Below are 13,825 nucleotides of genomic sequence, written 5' to 3' on the forward strand. Positions count from 1 at the left end.
TGGGCAAACATTTCACTTGTGTTTAATGGACATCATTTTGCTTTCCGAAGTTTCATGAAGGCTTTATTGTATCTCATTTCATATTTTCCTTCCTGTATGTGTCCTACACGCCATTCACGGCACAGCCCACCTATTCCACTACTTCACACCGCTGCCCCGAAGGGAGAGCATCCACATGTCGCCGGCTTACCTTCAGTGGGACACCGTTGCAGACTGCACCCACTTCCCTGCATTAGCACATCGCTGCCTTTCCTGACTAGAATGGCTGCTGGCTGCCTTCTCAGGAGCACCACACCAAGGTGTCTGTGCACACCTCGCTCAGCCCCTGGCAGTAGCCAGCCTTCTCACTTCTTCAGTATCTCTCCAGCTCCCGCCCACTTTCTAATTCACGATCCTCTGCCTCAGCCTCCCAGGTGCTGGGATAACAGGCACCACCAACACGCCGAGACATTAAATCTGCCCAAAAGAGACAAGCGAGGCTCAAAGACTTCATCCATGGCAAACAGTATCTCTCAATGAACACTTGTTCTTTAGGGGTTCCCACAGGCAATGCTTGTTTCTGTGATCTAAATCACGATTAAACAATGTAGATTCTATCATTTTGGCTGGGTGTGGTAGTGCACACCTTTAATCCCATTTCCTGTGAAGCTTAGGCAGGTGCATCTCTGTGAGTCAGAGGCCAGCTTGGCCTTCATAGCAAGTTCCAGTCTAGTCAGAACCATATGCAAGTCCTTGAAAAAAAAATGCTGCTGGATGGTGGCGGTGCACACCTTTAGTCCCAGCACTCGGGAGACAGAGGCAGGCAAATCTCTGAGTTCGATGCTACCAAGGATACACAGAAAAACCCGCTCTTGAAAAAAAAAACCAAAAGCCAACCAAACAAAAAAAGCTTTGGGACCTCACTCTTGATTCTGAAGCTGAGAAAAAAAAGGCTACAATGTAGACGTCAACTTGGAGTCATGCAATTGTATCAACTCTTGAAGAGAAGCGCTGGTGGCCACAGGCTTTATGCATACTAAAGTGTGTCTCCTACACACGCTTAGCAGTTCAACACCAAGGTTTCAGCTTGTCAAAGCCAAGGATGGCAACTCCCCACACCTTGCAGCAGAAATAGCACAAGCGAAATCCCTGTCAGCTCTAACAGCATGCTTACCAACATGGCTTCTGCCTGTGAGAAACAGGAGGTCCCACAGTGGTGCCTCAGGCCGGGGGGGCCAGCGTCAGGACACCTGCAGTGGCCTGGCTGTCTTCTGTAGAGAGAGCAAGGCCCAGTCTGCTCATACCCACGCATGTCTTACAAATTAGCTTCAGGGCAGACCTGTTAGGTGCTGTGCTGTTAACTACCAGGGCCTTCCAGCCAGGCTTGAATGGGCGGCTTAACTAGTCAGTCACACATGGGGGCTGGGATAGCTAGTTAGGGAGCAGGCGCAGTAGCTGGCTGGCCCAAGACATTTACTGAATGGATGAACCTTCTCTAGAGGCAGTGAGGCCTTACTGCATTCCTTTCTCTCTTTTGAGGATGTGAACTTTCGGCAGCATGTCAGTCTTTGCTTCAAAGGCCACACATCAAGCTCCTCGTTCTGTGTGCTTCTTCCGACTTCTGCTTCCTTCAGCCCTTCCCTGACTATAAAATCCACTTCCTCTGCTTGACTCCTCGGAACAGTCATCCTATTTTATGGAATAAAATTTCCAAATCTAGAAATCAAAATTAAGCCAATTAAGATTTTTCAATTGAGCCAGGCATGGTGTCGCAAGCCTGTAATCCCAGCACTCTGAATGTGTAGAGAGGTCAGGTCAAGCGATACCTGAGAGCCTGAGCCCATCTCAATAAAAGCAGTAGGATACGGTAGTGCACACCTTAATACCGGAACTCAGGCAGGAGAATCTTTGAGTTTGGTCTAGTACATTCTAGGCCAGGTGATCCCTTCCTCAAAAACAAAAAAATAAAACCCAAAAAGCCAAAGTCATCGTAACTGTGAAGTACATGGAAATATGGAACCCTGCCTCTTCCCATCTCCCAAGATAAGCTTTCTACAGAAACAGGTCAGACGGAAACCTTGTGAGCTGCACCTGGCGGCCAAGCACTGAGCTCCCCAAACACTCATGTTCTCCCCAGGGACTGGAGGGAAGGTGCACACACAGATCCAGACACACTCTAAGTGGCGAGGGGCCTACAGAAATGAAGTGTTACAAGACCACAGTTTTTCTATTTTTATATTTTATATAATTAATAAAACAGTGCTTGTATAAAAATTCACACAAAGTTGCTAGAGATCATACAATTTCCAAAAATGTCCTGGGTTTGTGTTACATTCAGTTTCTAAGGGTGCACTCAGATCAATGGTAACAGGCAGACGTGATGTGGTGTCTCGTTCTCTTTGGTAAAACTGTCCACATTATTGACTCCTCACAGTAGAAACCTGACATCCACTCTGTGCAGGGTCTGCTCATGCTAGGATGTCAGACATTAAGGCTGGATCTACAAGAGGCAAGGACTTCCCACAGCAGTACCAGGCCTTGGGCCCTGACCCCCACTTCAGAATGACCCAGTGACTTCCAACCAGGAGTTTCCAGGAACCCCCCAGTCAGGCAAGAAGCAATCTCTGGGGGAATGGTAGAAACAGGATATCTCTCCAAGAACCCAAGAGGCCGGCCACACTGTGGTGTGATCAGGCCAAATCCAGTCACCACAAAGTAGATCCCATTGGTCGGTTGATGATTGCTGCTGATATAAACCCCTCACCCCCTAACCTAAAAGGGAAGGAAGGCTTGGGGCTCAACTCTGAAGGGGAAGGGCACTGAGCGCTAATGACACTAGACAGTTTATTCCCTGACAAACATTTGTCATCATACAGACACGGCCACATGAACTAAGAGCAGGATTCGAACACTATACATTCATGACTATCTTCATACATTCTTTAACAGCTTCCTAACAAAGAAAAGCAAGACGTCTACCACCCACCGACACACTACCTTACTCAACGTCAGAATGTCTGTGCTAATCTTTAGTCCTCTGTATACAAGGCAGAAAGAATCCAAAACACAAACGAAGAGTTAGATGGGGAAGATGGGGAACAAGGAAAGCAGTCGCCAACAGATTTCATGAAACCCATTAAATTCTGAAAAAATAAGTATTTAATATTTATATTGCTTCATGACAAAAAAAAAATGCCCACTGGATCCACCTGTATGGATGGGTAAGTGAGGATACCATACAGTCCAGGGGTAGGAAACAGCTCCCAGAGTGTCTGCCTCTTTTCACTGAAAGGGACAATGAGATTGGGGCGGGGGGGGGGGGGGGGGGGTACGGGTTGTGAAGCCCTACATAGTTAAAGTGTTAAGGAAACCAAAATACAGTTTCCCAGAGTCAACACGCTCTGGGTTACACAAAGTCACGCTGAATTGCTAGAACTTGCCGTTTCTCTGCTGTGAGGAAACAGGACTTCTAAAAACTTGCTAACCGATTGTGCTTCTGACGTCGCAGGGCCACACCCCACTCTAGAGCTCAGGACAACTTTCACATGGCTTGGAATCCTCTCGGTCACATCCTCAAGACCAGAACAAATCCCGCGGAATTCTCTCAAGCTAGCGGAAGCATGAGAGAACACCACAGCCATCTTTGGGGTAGGTGTGTGCATGCACACATGCATGTGTGTGTGTATGAGAGACTAAGGCATTAGAGAGAGGCCCGAGTGAGGGGAAAAGGGAGTCTTCTGGCTGCCCCCATACCTTCTTTCTGGGCACAAAGAAGGTTGATTTGTTTCTGTTCTAGTAAGGAGAAATGCTTGCAGGTGTGGTCATGTGACAGAGAGCCATGAGCTCCCTGTGCACTTCTCAACAACAATAATTTAGGTTTACAGTTATAGCATAAATAATCTGAAAATGACAGTGAATAGAAGCTTTATAGTATTCAAAATTATGTTATTTTTTTAAATGCCCATTGGGTACATGCAAAATTATATCATATTGTCTACTAGAACTAAAGTTCTTATCTGTATGAGAAAATTCATAGATTATTTCTAACATTTCTGCATATTAAGGTAGCAAAATAGTAAGTCATTATCACATTTGTAATGTCCCACAAGGGCATTATGTATCTATGACTACCCAGGCAACTGAATTAATTCTCGAGGTCAATGGTAAGATGGATTCAGTTTGGGGAGCACCGTCTCCTGCCCTTCTTAGGCATGTGGCCCCAGCGTAGAAGGGTGGAAGACATGTGTACCTCCTCGTTAGGGGTGGGCCAGGAGAGGACGGCAGAACTTCCTAGAAGGTTTGAGGGGAAAGGTCTGAGTGGGGCTGGGAAGGGGCATGGGTGCTCCACTTAAAATGGTGTGGGTCCCTCCAACACCTGCAAGAGCCTAGGCTCGTAGAGGTCCAAGGCCATGCTGCTCATGGGAGGAGCTAACACTGAGGTCTGGGGATAGGGACTCTGTACAAATACATGGAAAGTAAACAGTTCTTGGTGAACCCAAAAGAAGCCCACCCATAAATCACACAAAATTGTCCCTAACACATTGTGTTCCTTCCAATGTGTCTGTCCCTCTAATTCAGCACCTGTGTGCGGAGAGGGACCGGGGCTGTGGAAGGACACAGCTCACGTAAAGACGTGAACTATGCCTCCAGTCTATCTACATTCATATCATCTTCCAGTGTTCTCGTCTACACAGTGAGCACCACACGGCAGTGGCAGACAGGCTGGGCCACAGGTAACCTTTCTGGGGGCCACAGCAGTAGGGAAACTCACATACAGGATCAAGGGGCTACCCACTACTTATATTCCATCCCATCGGCTGAATCCGAGGGGCCTCGGGACTCTCTGTAACCAGATGTCAAACACAGGATTAGTAAAACCAGTCACCGTGCCACCTGAAGCTAGTTACACATAATGCCAGAATATGGCATTTCTAAAACAAAAAACAAAAAAAAAACCCATAAGTCTAAAATCATCTTTAAGAATCCCAGCAATTTAAGTAATCGTACAGTATCTCATCTCAAATATTTTTTTAAGATTTCTTTTCCTAAGTAAAATGGCTCCCAAAGAGCCAATGATTTTCTTTAAAAGGGTTTCATTTTAATTCAAAAAAAAAGGGGGGGGGGATGTAAAACATGGGGGAGAGAAACAAGCTTGCTGAATTTGTATTTTGGTGTTTTTGAGAGACAGGGTCTCATTATGTAGCCCTGGGCTGGTCTGGAATTCATTATGTAGACTGGCCTTGAACTCACAATGGCCTCTGCCTAGGTGTGGGTCACCACAGCTAGCCTAAATTTGTATTTTGGATTGTGAAGGTTAGGGAGGGTGCCCCAGCCCTGAAAAGGGACTCTACCCTATGGATTCTCTCATTTCACAGCTTGGCTACTCCCCAACTCCAGCTGTGCCAGCAGGGAACACGGAACAAAGTCATGAATACAAGAGACCAAATTCAAGGCTTCTTTCTTGTGGCTGGGTAGGTGGTGTGTGCAAATGCAGGAAACCACTCCCCACTGACATAAGGTGCCTGTCTGTGGATACCGTACACGAGCTCCGGAGCAACGCTCAGTCCCAGTCCGTGGTGACCCAAGTCCCTGGGCAGCCCCAGGCTTGTCACTTCTCCACTTTCTTGGCTTTCTTGAGGATGTCGCACTTTTTCCTGTTAGGGCGGCGACACCGCTCATCAATGCTGGGTATACATTCATAATGCCACACCTCCTCCATCTTCTCCACCGGGTAGACAGCTTCCACGTAATGGCGGATGAGTCTCAGGCGCGTGGGGTCCAGCTGCTTCTTATTGCAAGCCCCGGAGTGGTTGTACTGCAGTCGAAGGTTCTCAGCTGTGAAGAGTTCAGGGAAGAGCCTGACCAGGAGTCGGGCAGCGAAGTTGCCCACCGACAGGCTCTGCTGCACGATCTCACGAACCTCCTTGTCCGACAGCAGGTAGGGAGAAGGCACCGGAAAGTCGGGCGAGGGGACCACCAACTCATCCAAGGGGATTTTGCAAAAGTCTTTGCTGCTCCTTTCAGGAGGCAGCGGGGGCCCCTCAAACTCCTCTCGGAACCTCTCGGGGTTGATTGCATAACTTGCTAGGTCCCGGCACTCGGGGCCAGGTACGTGGACCTTGCGCTGCTGCTGGTAAGAGCGCCTCTGCTCTGTGTCCCTGCGCCGACAGCGCTCATCCAGCTTGCCCACAAACTCCAGAGTCCACACGCGGTCGTTCTTGGCCCGAGGGTAGAGCAGCTGCACGTAGTGGCGGATCAGCCTGATGCGGGCTGGGTCCAGCTGCTTCTTGCCCAGGGAGCCGCTGCAGTTGTACTGCTTGCGCAGGTTCTCGTGGGTAAAGAGCTCCGGGAACAGGTGCACTAGCAGGCGGGAGGCAAAGTTGCCAATGGACAGGCTGCTCTCATAGATGCTACGCAGCTGCTCCTTACTCAGTAGGCAATCTGAGCCTGGCATCTCGAAGTCTGGCTGTGGGATCTCCAACTTGTCAAAATCAATGGGCACCAGCCAGATCTTCTTGGAGCGCCGGCCAGGCCGCTCGCCCTCGAAGTTGTCCTCTACCTTGACCACTGAGATGTCATCTGGCAGGCTGGAGGAGTCGTAGCAGTCGTCCCGTGGGGCCTCCCCCTCGCTGCCTCCCTCCAGCCCCAGGCCCTCCAGCTCATCATTGATGCGCTGGGCACACTGCTGCAGCCAGGCCTCCTCCTCCTGCATATCCGGGAAGTAGATCTCCGTGTAGTTGCGGATGATCTGCAGCCTCTGGGGATCCAGCTCTTGCTTGCCACCGTCGCCATAGCAGCTGTACTGTTCACCCAGCTTCCGGTGGTCAAACAGCTCAGGGAAGAGCCGGTGCAGGAGGAACACGGCAAACTCACCTGGGGAGGAGGCTTCATCTAGGAACTCGGTGAGGTCCTGTGTGTCCACCACATGGTCCGAGGCGATGGTGCTGCTGCGGTCCAGAGACAGAGCTTCTTCTTGGTCCTTGTTGTCTAGAAAGTGGCCCGCATCCACTTGGTCTGCTTCGAAGAAGTTGGTGACCTGGCTGCCTGGCTGGCTGTCCTCCATTTCTCGCTGGGCCCAGAAGCGGCTGAAGAAGTCGTTCAGCTGTGGCAAGCACTCGGCCTGCCACACAGCTGTGTCCTTCACAGAGGGGTAGTAGACCTCCACGTAGTTGCGGATGAGCTGGAGGTGCAGCGACTCGAGCTTCCGCTTGGCGGCAAAGCCACAGGCACTGCAGCCGCGGGAGAAATCCACCTCTCCAAAGAGCTCCGGGAAGAGCTGCACCAGCAGGCGACACGCTAGGTCGCCGCAGGACAGGCTCTGCTCCGCTATCTGCTTCAGCTCAGCACTAGTGAGCTGGTATTCAGGAGGAGGCTGGAACTTAGCCACCAGCTCAGAAGGGCTCACCTGCTTCTTGATGCGGCTCACCTCGAGGGAGAGCAGGTCCACCTTGCTGTGAAGCTGGGACATGTTAGATGTGAGCGTGTTGAGCATGTAGAACATCTTCTGGATCAGGAAGTAGATATTGGGGTCCCCATCAGTGGCCACCCCAGCACCACATTCCCGTTTCTGAGATTCATTCAGCAGGCGCAGAGGAGAGGGGCTGTTACTGGAGTTCGCCTTCTCAAAGAGCTCATAGGGGCTGAGCAGGTCTCCGGAGGGAGGGTTCTTCTTCTCCATGATCTTGTGGGAGATGCCATACAGAGGCTTCTTGTAGGAAGGAGTTGTGGCCTCACTGGAAGGCTCGTCTTCCGTAGGCCACACACAGCTCCCACTCCTGCCCCTGCTCGCTGGCTCTCCATTTCCCTGGCAGGGCGAGCTGTTCTCACGGTTGCGCATGCCTGCCAGGAGTGCCTAAGAAACAGAAACCATTTTGCAAAGTTAGGTGTGTGTTCTGACACAATGCATTAGAGACTGGGCTGGCACAGCACAAAGGACCCAAGGTCAATGCTTCTTGTCCAAACCAATCTGTCCATCCAGGAATGTACCAAATATGCAGTAACATCTGAGGGCCAACTGTTCCATCTCCTACCCCTTGCAGAATACTTCTGCTCATCCGGCTAACAGAGGCCAAGCTGGTAAGACTGGGTAAAAACTTCTAGGAATGAAGAGCGGTGGTGCATGCGCCTTTTATCCCAGCACTCAGGAGGCGGAGGCAGAGGCCGGTTTCTGTGAGTTCAAGGCCAGCCTGGTCTACAAGAGCTAGTTCCAGGTCAGGTTCCAAAGCTACAGAAAAACCCTCTCGAAAAACAAACAAACAAACAAACAAACAAGAGGTAAGGTTTACCCAGGCAGCAAGCAGGCCCGGCAATATTAACTGAGCCTCCTGTGCTTTCCACATACTGATTAGTGAAGTTCTTCCTGGAACCCCTTTAAAGACAAAACAAAGCCCCTGACTCACACACCTGGACATAAAGAGATTCTGGTGCTGCCAGCACTGAAGCCAGGGATGCTTGCGCACACTAGGTGGTCGCTTTACTGTGAGCAACACTGCACCCTCCACCTGGGATCCTTTCTTTCCATATTTTTTGGGGTGGTGTTTTTTTGTTTGGGTTTTAAAGATGGGGTCTCCCTCTCATCCTCTGAGTGCTAGAATCATGGAGACAAAGAGATCTTTGATGATATTCTGATTCCATGAAGGTGGCTCTGTAGAAACTAACACAGGGTCAGTGGCTTCTGCCCTTCCTAGCTGTTCTAAAACACGTCTCACTTCTCGAGAGCAGAGGGCTCTCTTGCTTGGAGGGAGGGAGAGATTGTGGGTGGTCCCACCCACTCTTCTGCCCCACTCCTTCCTGGTGACTCCTCTCCTATCTTGTCGCACTGAATGTCACAGCCATTTCTGATCTATCCCACCACTGAGCAAAGCGGCTGGAACAGAGGAGAGTCCCCTGCTAATCACACTGTCCCATCTCTGCCTAAGAAAAGGACCCCTGGGAGCTGGGGGTGGCAAAACAAAACCCACTGACTTTATGAAACCCCGAGGACAGAGGTGTAAGTGCACGGGCGCTCAGCCACCCATCAGGGCCTCCCTGTGTGACCGTCGATGCCTTAGCTTCTGTGTCTTGCTGCAGGATCTTTGAGAGCAATGGGATAATGCACAGCAAGCACAGGTCAAGTGTTGACTGCAGCAGGGTCACACTACACAAGTGTTGAGTGCAGCAGGGTCACACTACACAAGTGTTGACTGCAGCAGGGTCACAGCACACAAGTGTTGACTGCAGCAGGGTCACACTACACAAGTGTTGACTGCAGCAGGGTCACACTACACAAGTGTTGACTGCAGCAGGGTCACACTACACAAGTGTTGAGTGCAGCAGGGTCACACTACACAAGTGTTGACTGCAGCAGGGTCACACTACAAAGACCATTCTCAGCATTCACAGCAAGCCACAGGGTCAAGTGTTCACTGCAGCAGGATTACTACACAAGACCATTCTCAGGCGCAGAAGGAATGGTGTGGCCTTTTGTTACGTTGTCATGCTTGCTCACACAGCAGGGCAAGGCACTCTGGAGGGCTTCTCAGGGTCTACCAAAGGAGCACCATGAAGAGACTGAGCTGAAGAGAGTTCTTACGTTTGGCTATTGGCCAGAAAGAGGAAGGACTCTTTTTCCATAATAGGGCTGAATCCAGGGCCTCATGCATGTTAGGCCTCAAGCAATGAGCTACCGTAATGTGCTACCACAAAACTAAACCCAGACCTTTTAAATTTTATTTTAAATAAATATATTTATTTTTAGGAGACATAGCTCATTTGGTTAAGGGGTGAAGCTACTCTTCCGGAAGTCCCAGTTTCAGTTCCGAGCACCCACATGATGGCTCATAACCATCAGAAACTCCAATTCTGGGGGATCTGACACCCTCTACTGATCTCCTCGGGCACCAGACATGTGGTACACATACGTGCACACAGAGCAACACTTTTACACATAGAATAAAATGAAGAAACATTCTAACTTATTTTTCAAGTATGTGTGTTTGTCTGTGTATGGGTATGAGCGTGTGAATCCTGGTGCCGGCAGAGCTTAGGGAACTTGCTGCAGCTACATACAGTTCTAAGCTGCCTGGTGTAAGTGCTGAGGACTGAACCTGGGTCCTCTGGAAGAGCAGCATGTGCTCTTAACCACTGGGCCGTCTCTCCAGTCCCACCCCCGTTTTTTAAGACAAGATTTTGTTTCATATTATAGTAAGAACCAAACACAGGGCTCAAATTTGATTAGTGAATAAAATTCACAGCTAGAAGCAGGAACAGCTCCTTTTTTAAAAATGAGAATATGCAAATGTAGCATGCCATTTTATTTAGAATCGCAAATTAGTTTCTTTTAAAAAAAAAAAATAGATGAAGCCGGGCGGTGGGAGCATGCCTTTAATCCCAGCATTCAGGAGGCAGAGGCAGGCTGATCTCTGTAAATTCAAGGCCAGCCTGGTCTACAAGCTACAGGACAGGCTCCAAAGCTACAGAGAAACCCTGTCTTGAAAAAACAAAACCAAAACAACAACAACACCAAAAAAAAAAAAAAACCCCAAAATACAATAAAAAAAATAGAAGAAAGCACCCAACCGCCTGTATTCTGGAGAAATGGAGAACTGGCAACTTCTGAACCCTGGAGTGAGATGCTGCAGCCTGCGGGTTCTAGAGGCCAGAGGCCTTCACTTGAGGCTGGAAAGTTTGGCAGCACAGCAGGGAGCAGCCTGCTCCTTCCTATCTGTTTGTTCTCTCATCTTCTTCCAAAGTGAGCTGGGTGCCGCGGCCTGTGCGGTTCTTGTCCGTATTCCACTCTATTCAAGAGGCTAAAGTAGGAAGATCCACAAAGCCCTGGCTGTCCTGGAACTGACTAGGTACAATAGCTGGCCTTGAACTCAGAGATCTACTGGCCTCTGCCTCCCAAGCGCTGGGATTAAATGTGTGCAAGCAGGACATGAGTGAACACCTGACTGGACACCCCCTCCATGATTCTCAAACCAGCTGTTAACACAAACATTGCCATTCCTACAGAGCATGCTAGAAACTCTTAGATCAATGGAAACACTTTTTACTAAACTGCCTGATAAAAAAAATGAAGAGTCCCAGTAGAGGGCAATGTTCTTCACTCAGAAACCCTGGGTAACAATTCAACATAAAACGCAAGCACCAAAGGGAAGGTTCTTAGATATCTCTACAAGGGTGTCCTGTCAACTCAGCCCTCAATTAATTCCACAAACACTGCCAAGGCAACGATGTGCTGGCTGCATTTACTGCTGCTGATAAAAATCTATGCTCAGCTGTCTAGGAATATCAAGAAATCTTTAAATCTGTGCTATTTGGCACAGGGCGTCTGGCTGACAGTTCCCAGTTCTCCAAGGTGTATCTTCCAACCATATGGGACTCTGTGGCACAGCTCTGGCTCTGATGCTGGCATCTAGCCTAGATCATGATGGACGTTCCATTCACGAGCACCTGCAGACTCACAGGGAAGACCTGAAGATCTCAGCTGGAGAATGGGACCGAGGCACCCCCATGCAGGTGAGGGGCAGCAGACGTCCTGGGGAGATCCCAGGGGTATGGCCACTAGTGCTCTAAGGACTAATCATCACCCTGGGACCGAGGCACCCCCATGCAGGTGAGGGGCAGCAGATGTCCTGGGGAGATTCCAGGGGTATGGCCACTAGTGCTCTAAGGACTAGTCATCACCCTGGGACCCCAGAGTCTACAGAGGTTACTGAATTCAGTTCAGTGAATAATGAGTGGCTAAACAGTGTCCAGGGAGTCAGCAACAGAAGATCCAAGCAAGAAGCATGTCTATGGGAAGCAGGAGTGGAAAATCACTGTAAAATCAAGTGTGGGCCACGTGATGTGGCACCAGGGCGCTAGTACCACTATTCTGGAATAATGGCAGTGACGGCAATGCTTACCCTGGGCACACTAGGAAAGAGTCACACACAGCCTTTCCCTTATGGCCTTCCTGGTGCTGCCACAGAACCTGGAAGCAGTCTGCACCCCACACGCATCCCTCCAGCCCTTACTCCATCAGCTCCCAGTTAAGTGCACAGTTTCTGACAGAGCAGTCTTGGTAGCACCAAGCTCTCAGCCTGTTTTTAAATGGGGAACCCGTCATCGGTTCCTCTGAGACACCTTAGGAACCCCAGCTTTTTCAACAGTTACACACCTAGAAGACACCGAGTGTAGCATAAATGAGTAAGATGACATTTCTGCTATCTGATTAAAACCAACCACAGTAGATTTCTTATGTCTTGGTTTTTTGAGACACGGTTTCTCCGTGTAGCCCTGGCTGTCCTGGAACTCACTCTGTAGATAGATCAGGCTGACCTCGAACTCACAGAGATCCACCTGCCTCTGTTCTGAGTGCTAGGATTAAAGGTGTTTGCCACCACTGCTCAGCAACAGAGGAAGAGTCACACAGACAAAAGCCCCAGGAGAAGAGGTTTCAGCCTGGTACCATCACCTCCACTTCTGTGAACAAAGGTGATCCCCAGATGACAAGGCACCTCAGCAGGACTGCCACCAAGCCTGACCACCCAAGTTCAGTCCCTGGGACCCACATGGTGGAAGGAAAGGACAAACTCCTATAAACTGTCCTTTGACCCACACACACCATGGCACACACACACACACACACACACACACAGAGAGAGAGAGAGAGAGAGAGAGAGAGAGAGAGAGAGAGAGAGAGAGAGAGAGAGACAGAGAGACAGAGAGACAGAGACTAAATAAATAAACAATAAAACAATAGAAATTCTAGCCACGTGTGCCAAGCCTGCTTCAGGGAGGGGCAGAGTGAGTTTCTGGTCCTTGTCAGACTTTTTTTCTAAGAAAGCTATTTTTCTTCTAAGTTCCATACTGACTGTCAGTCATAAAAGAAGGAATCAGGGGGCTAGAGACATGGTGATTAACATGGCTGCTCTTCCAGGGTACCTGGGTTCAATTCCCAGCACCCACATGGAAGCTTGCAACTGTTCATAACTCCATTTCCAGGGATCCGACACCCTCTTCTGACCTCCATGGGCATCAAGCATGAACATGATGAATATACATTCAGGCTAAAGATCCATAGATACAAAACATATATATGTATATATATATTTTTCTTTTTTTTTATGTATATATTTTTTTCAACACAGGGTTTCTCTGTGTAATAGCCCTAGTAGTCCTGGAACTAGCTCTTGTAGACCAGGCTGGCCTCGAATTTACAGATATCCATCTGCTTCTGCTGGGGATTAAAGGTGTGTGCCATCACCACCACCACCTGACTTATATATCTTTAAATTTAAATAATCAAGTCAAGCGTTGGTGGCACACACCTTTAATCCCAGCACTCAGAGCAAGGCGGATCTCTGTGAGTTCAAGGTCAACCTGGTCTACAATGCAAGTTCCGGGATAGCAAGAGCTGCAGAGAAACCCTATCTTGAAAAAAACAAAAACAAAAAAGAGGGGGAAGGGGATTTGATTTTTTTTTAAAGATTCTTTTTACATACTTTTTATCTTTGGGTATGAGTATTTTGCCTGCATGAATGTATGAGCACTGTGTGCTTGCCTGGTTTTCTCCATGGCCACAGAGGGTGTGGAGCCCTTGGAGCTGGAGTGACAGACAACCGTGAGTCAGCACTTGGGGACTGGGAACTGCTTACTCACTGACCATCTCTCCCCAGTAGTGTTTTCATGGTTCTCTTCAAAGTTCTACATAAACAATCCTGGCATCTGCAAAAGTTTTAATTTCTTCCTTCCAAAACACTGTTACCGCTACTATTCTATTATTTTCACTGTATTGCTATCAGGCCCAGGACTGTACACATACTAGGACAAGCACTCTACCAGATTAACTATATGCCAGCTTCCCTTTAAAACAATGTTA

General features: G+C 49.0%; 1 protein-coding gene across 1 annotated transcript in view; it reads right to left on the reverse strand.

Moving 5' to 3' along the window:
• Positions 1–2,200: 2,200 nt before the first annotated feature.
• The window catches only part of Bend3 (BEN domain containing 3), a 36,902-nt gene continuing 25,277 nt past the window's right edge, over positions 2,201–13,825 (reverse strand). Inside the window, exon 4 of the mRNA XM_075944536.1 lies at positions 2,201–7,831. Coding sequence (XP_075800651.1) covers positions 5,588–7,831 — 2,244 coding nt within the window. The 3' untranslated portion in view covers positions 2,201–5,587. The remainder of the gene's footprint in view (positions 7,832–13,825) is intronic.

The sequence above is a fragment of the Microtus pennsylvanicus genome, chromosome 1 (assembly GCF_037038515.1).
Source record: "Microtus pennsylvanicus isolate mMicPen1 chromosome 1, mMicPen1.hap1, whole genome shotgun sequence".
Classification (NCBI taxonomy): Eukaryota; Metazoa; Chordata; class Mammalia; order Rodentia; family Cricetidae; genus Microtus; species Microtus pennsylvanicus.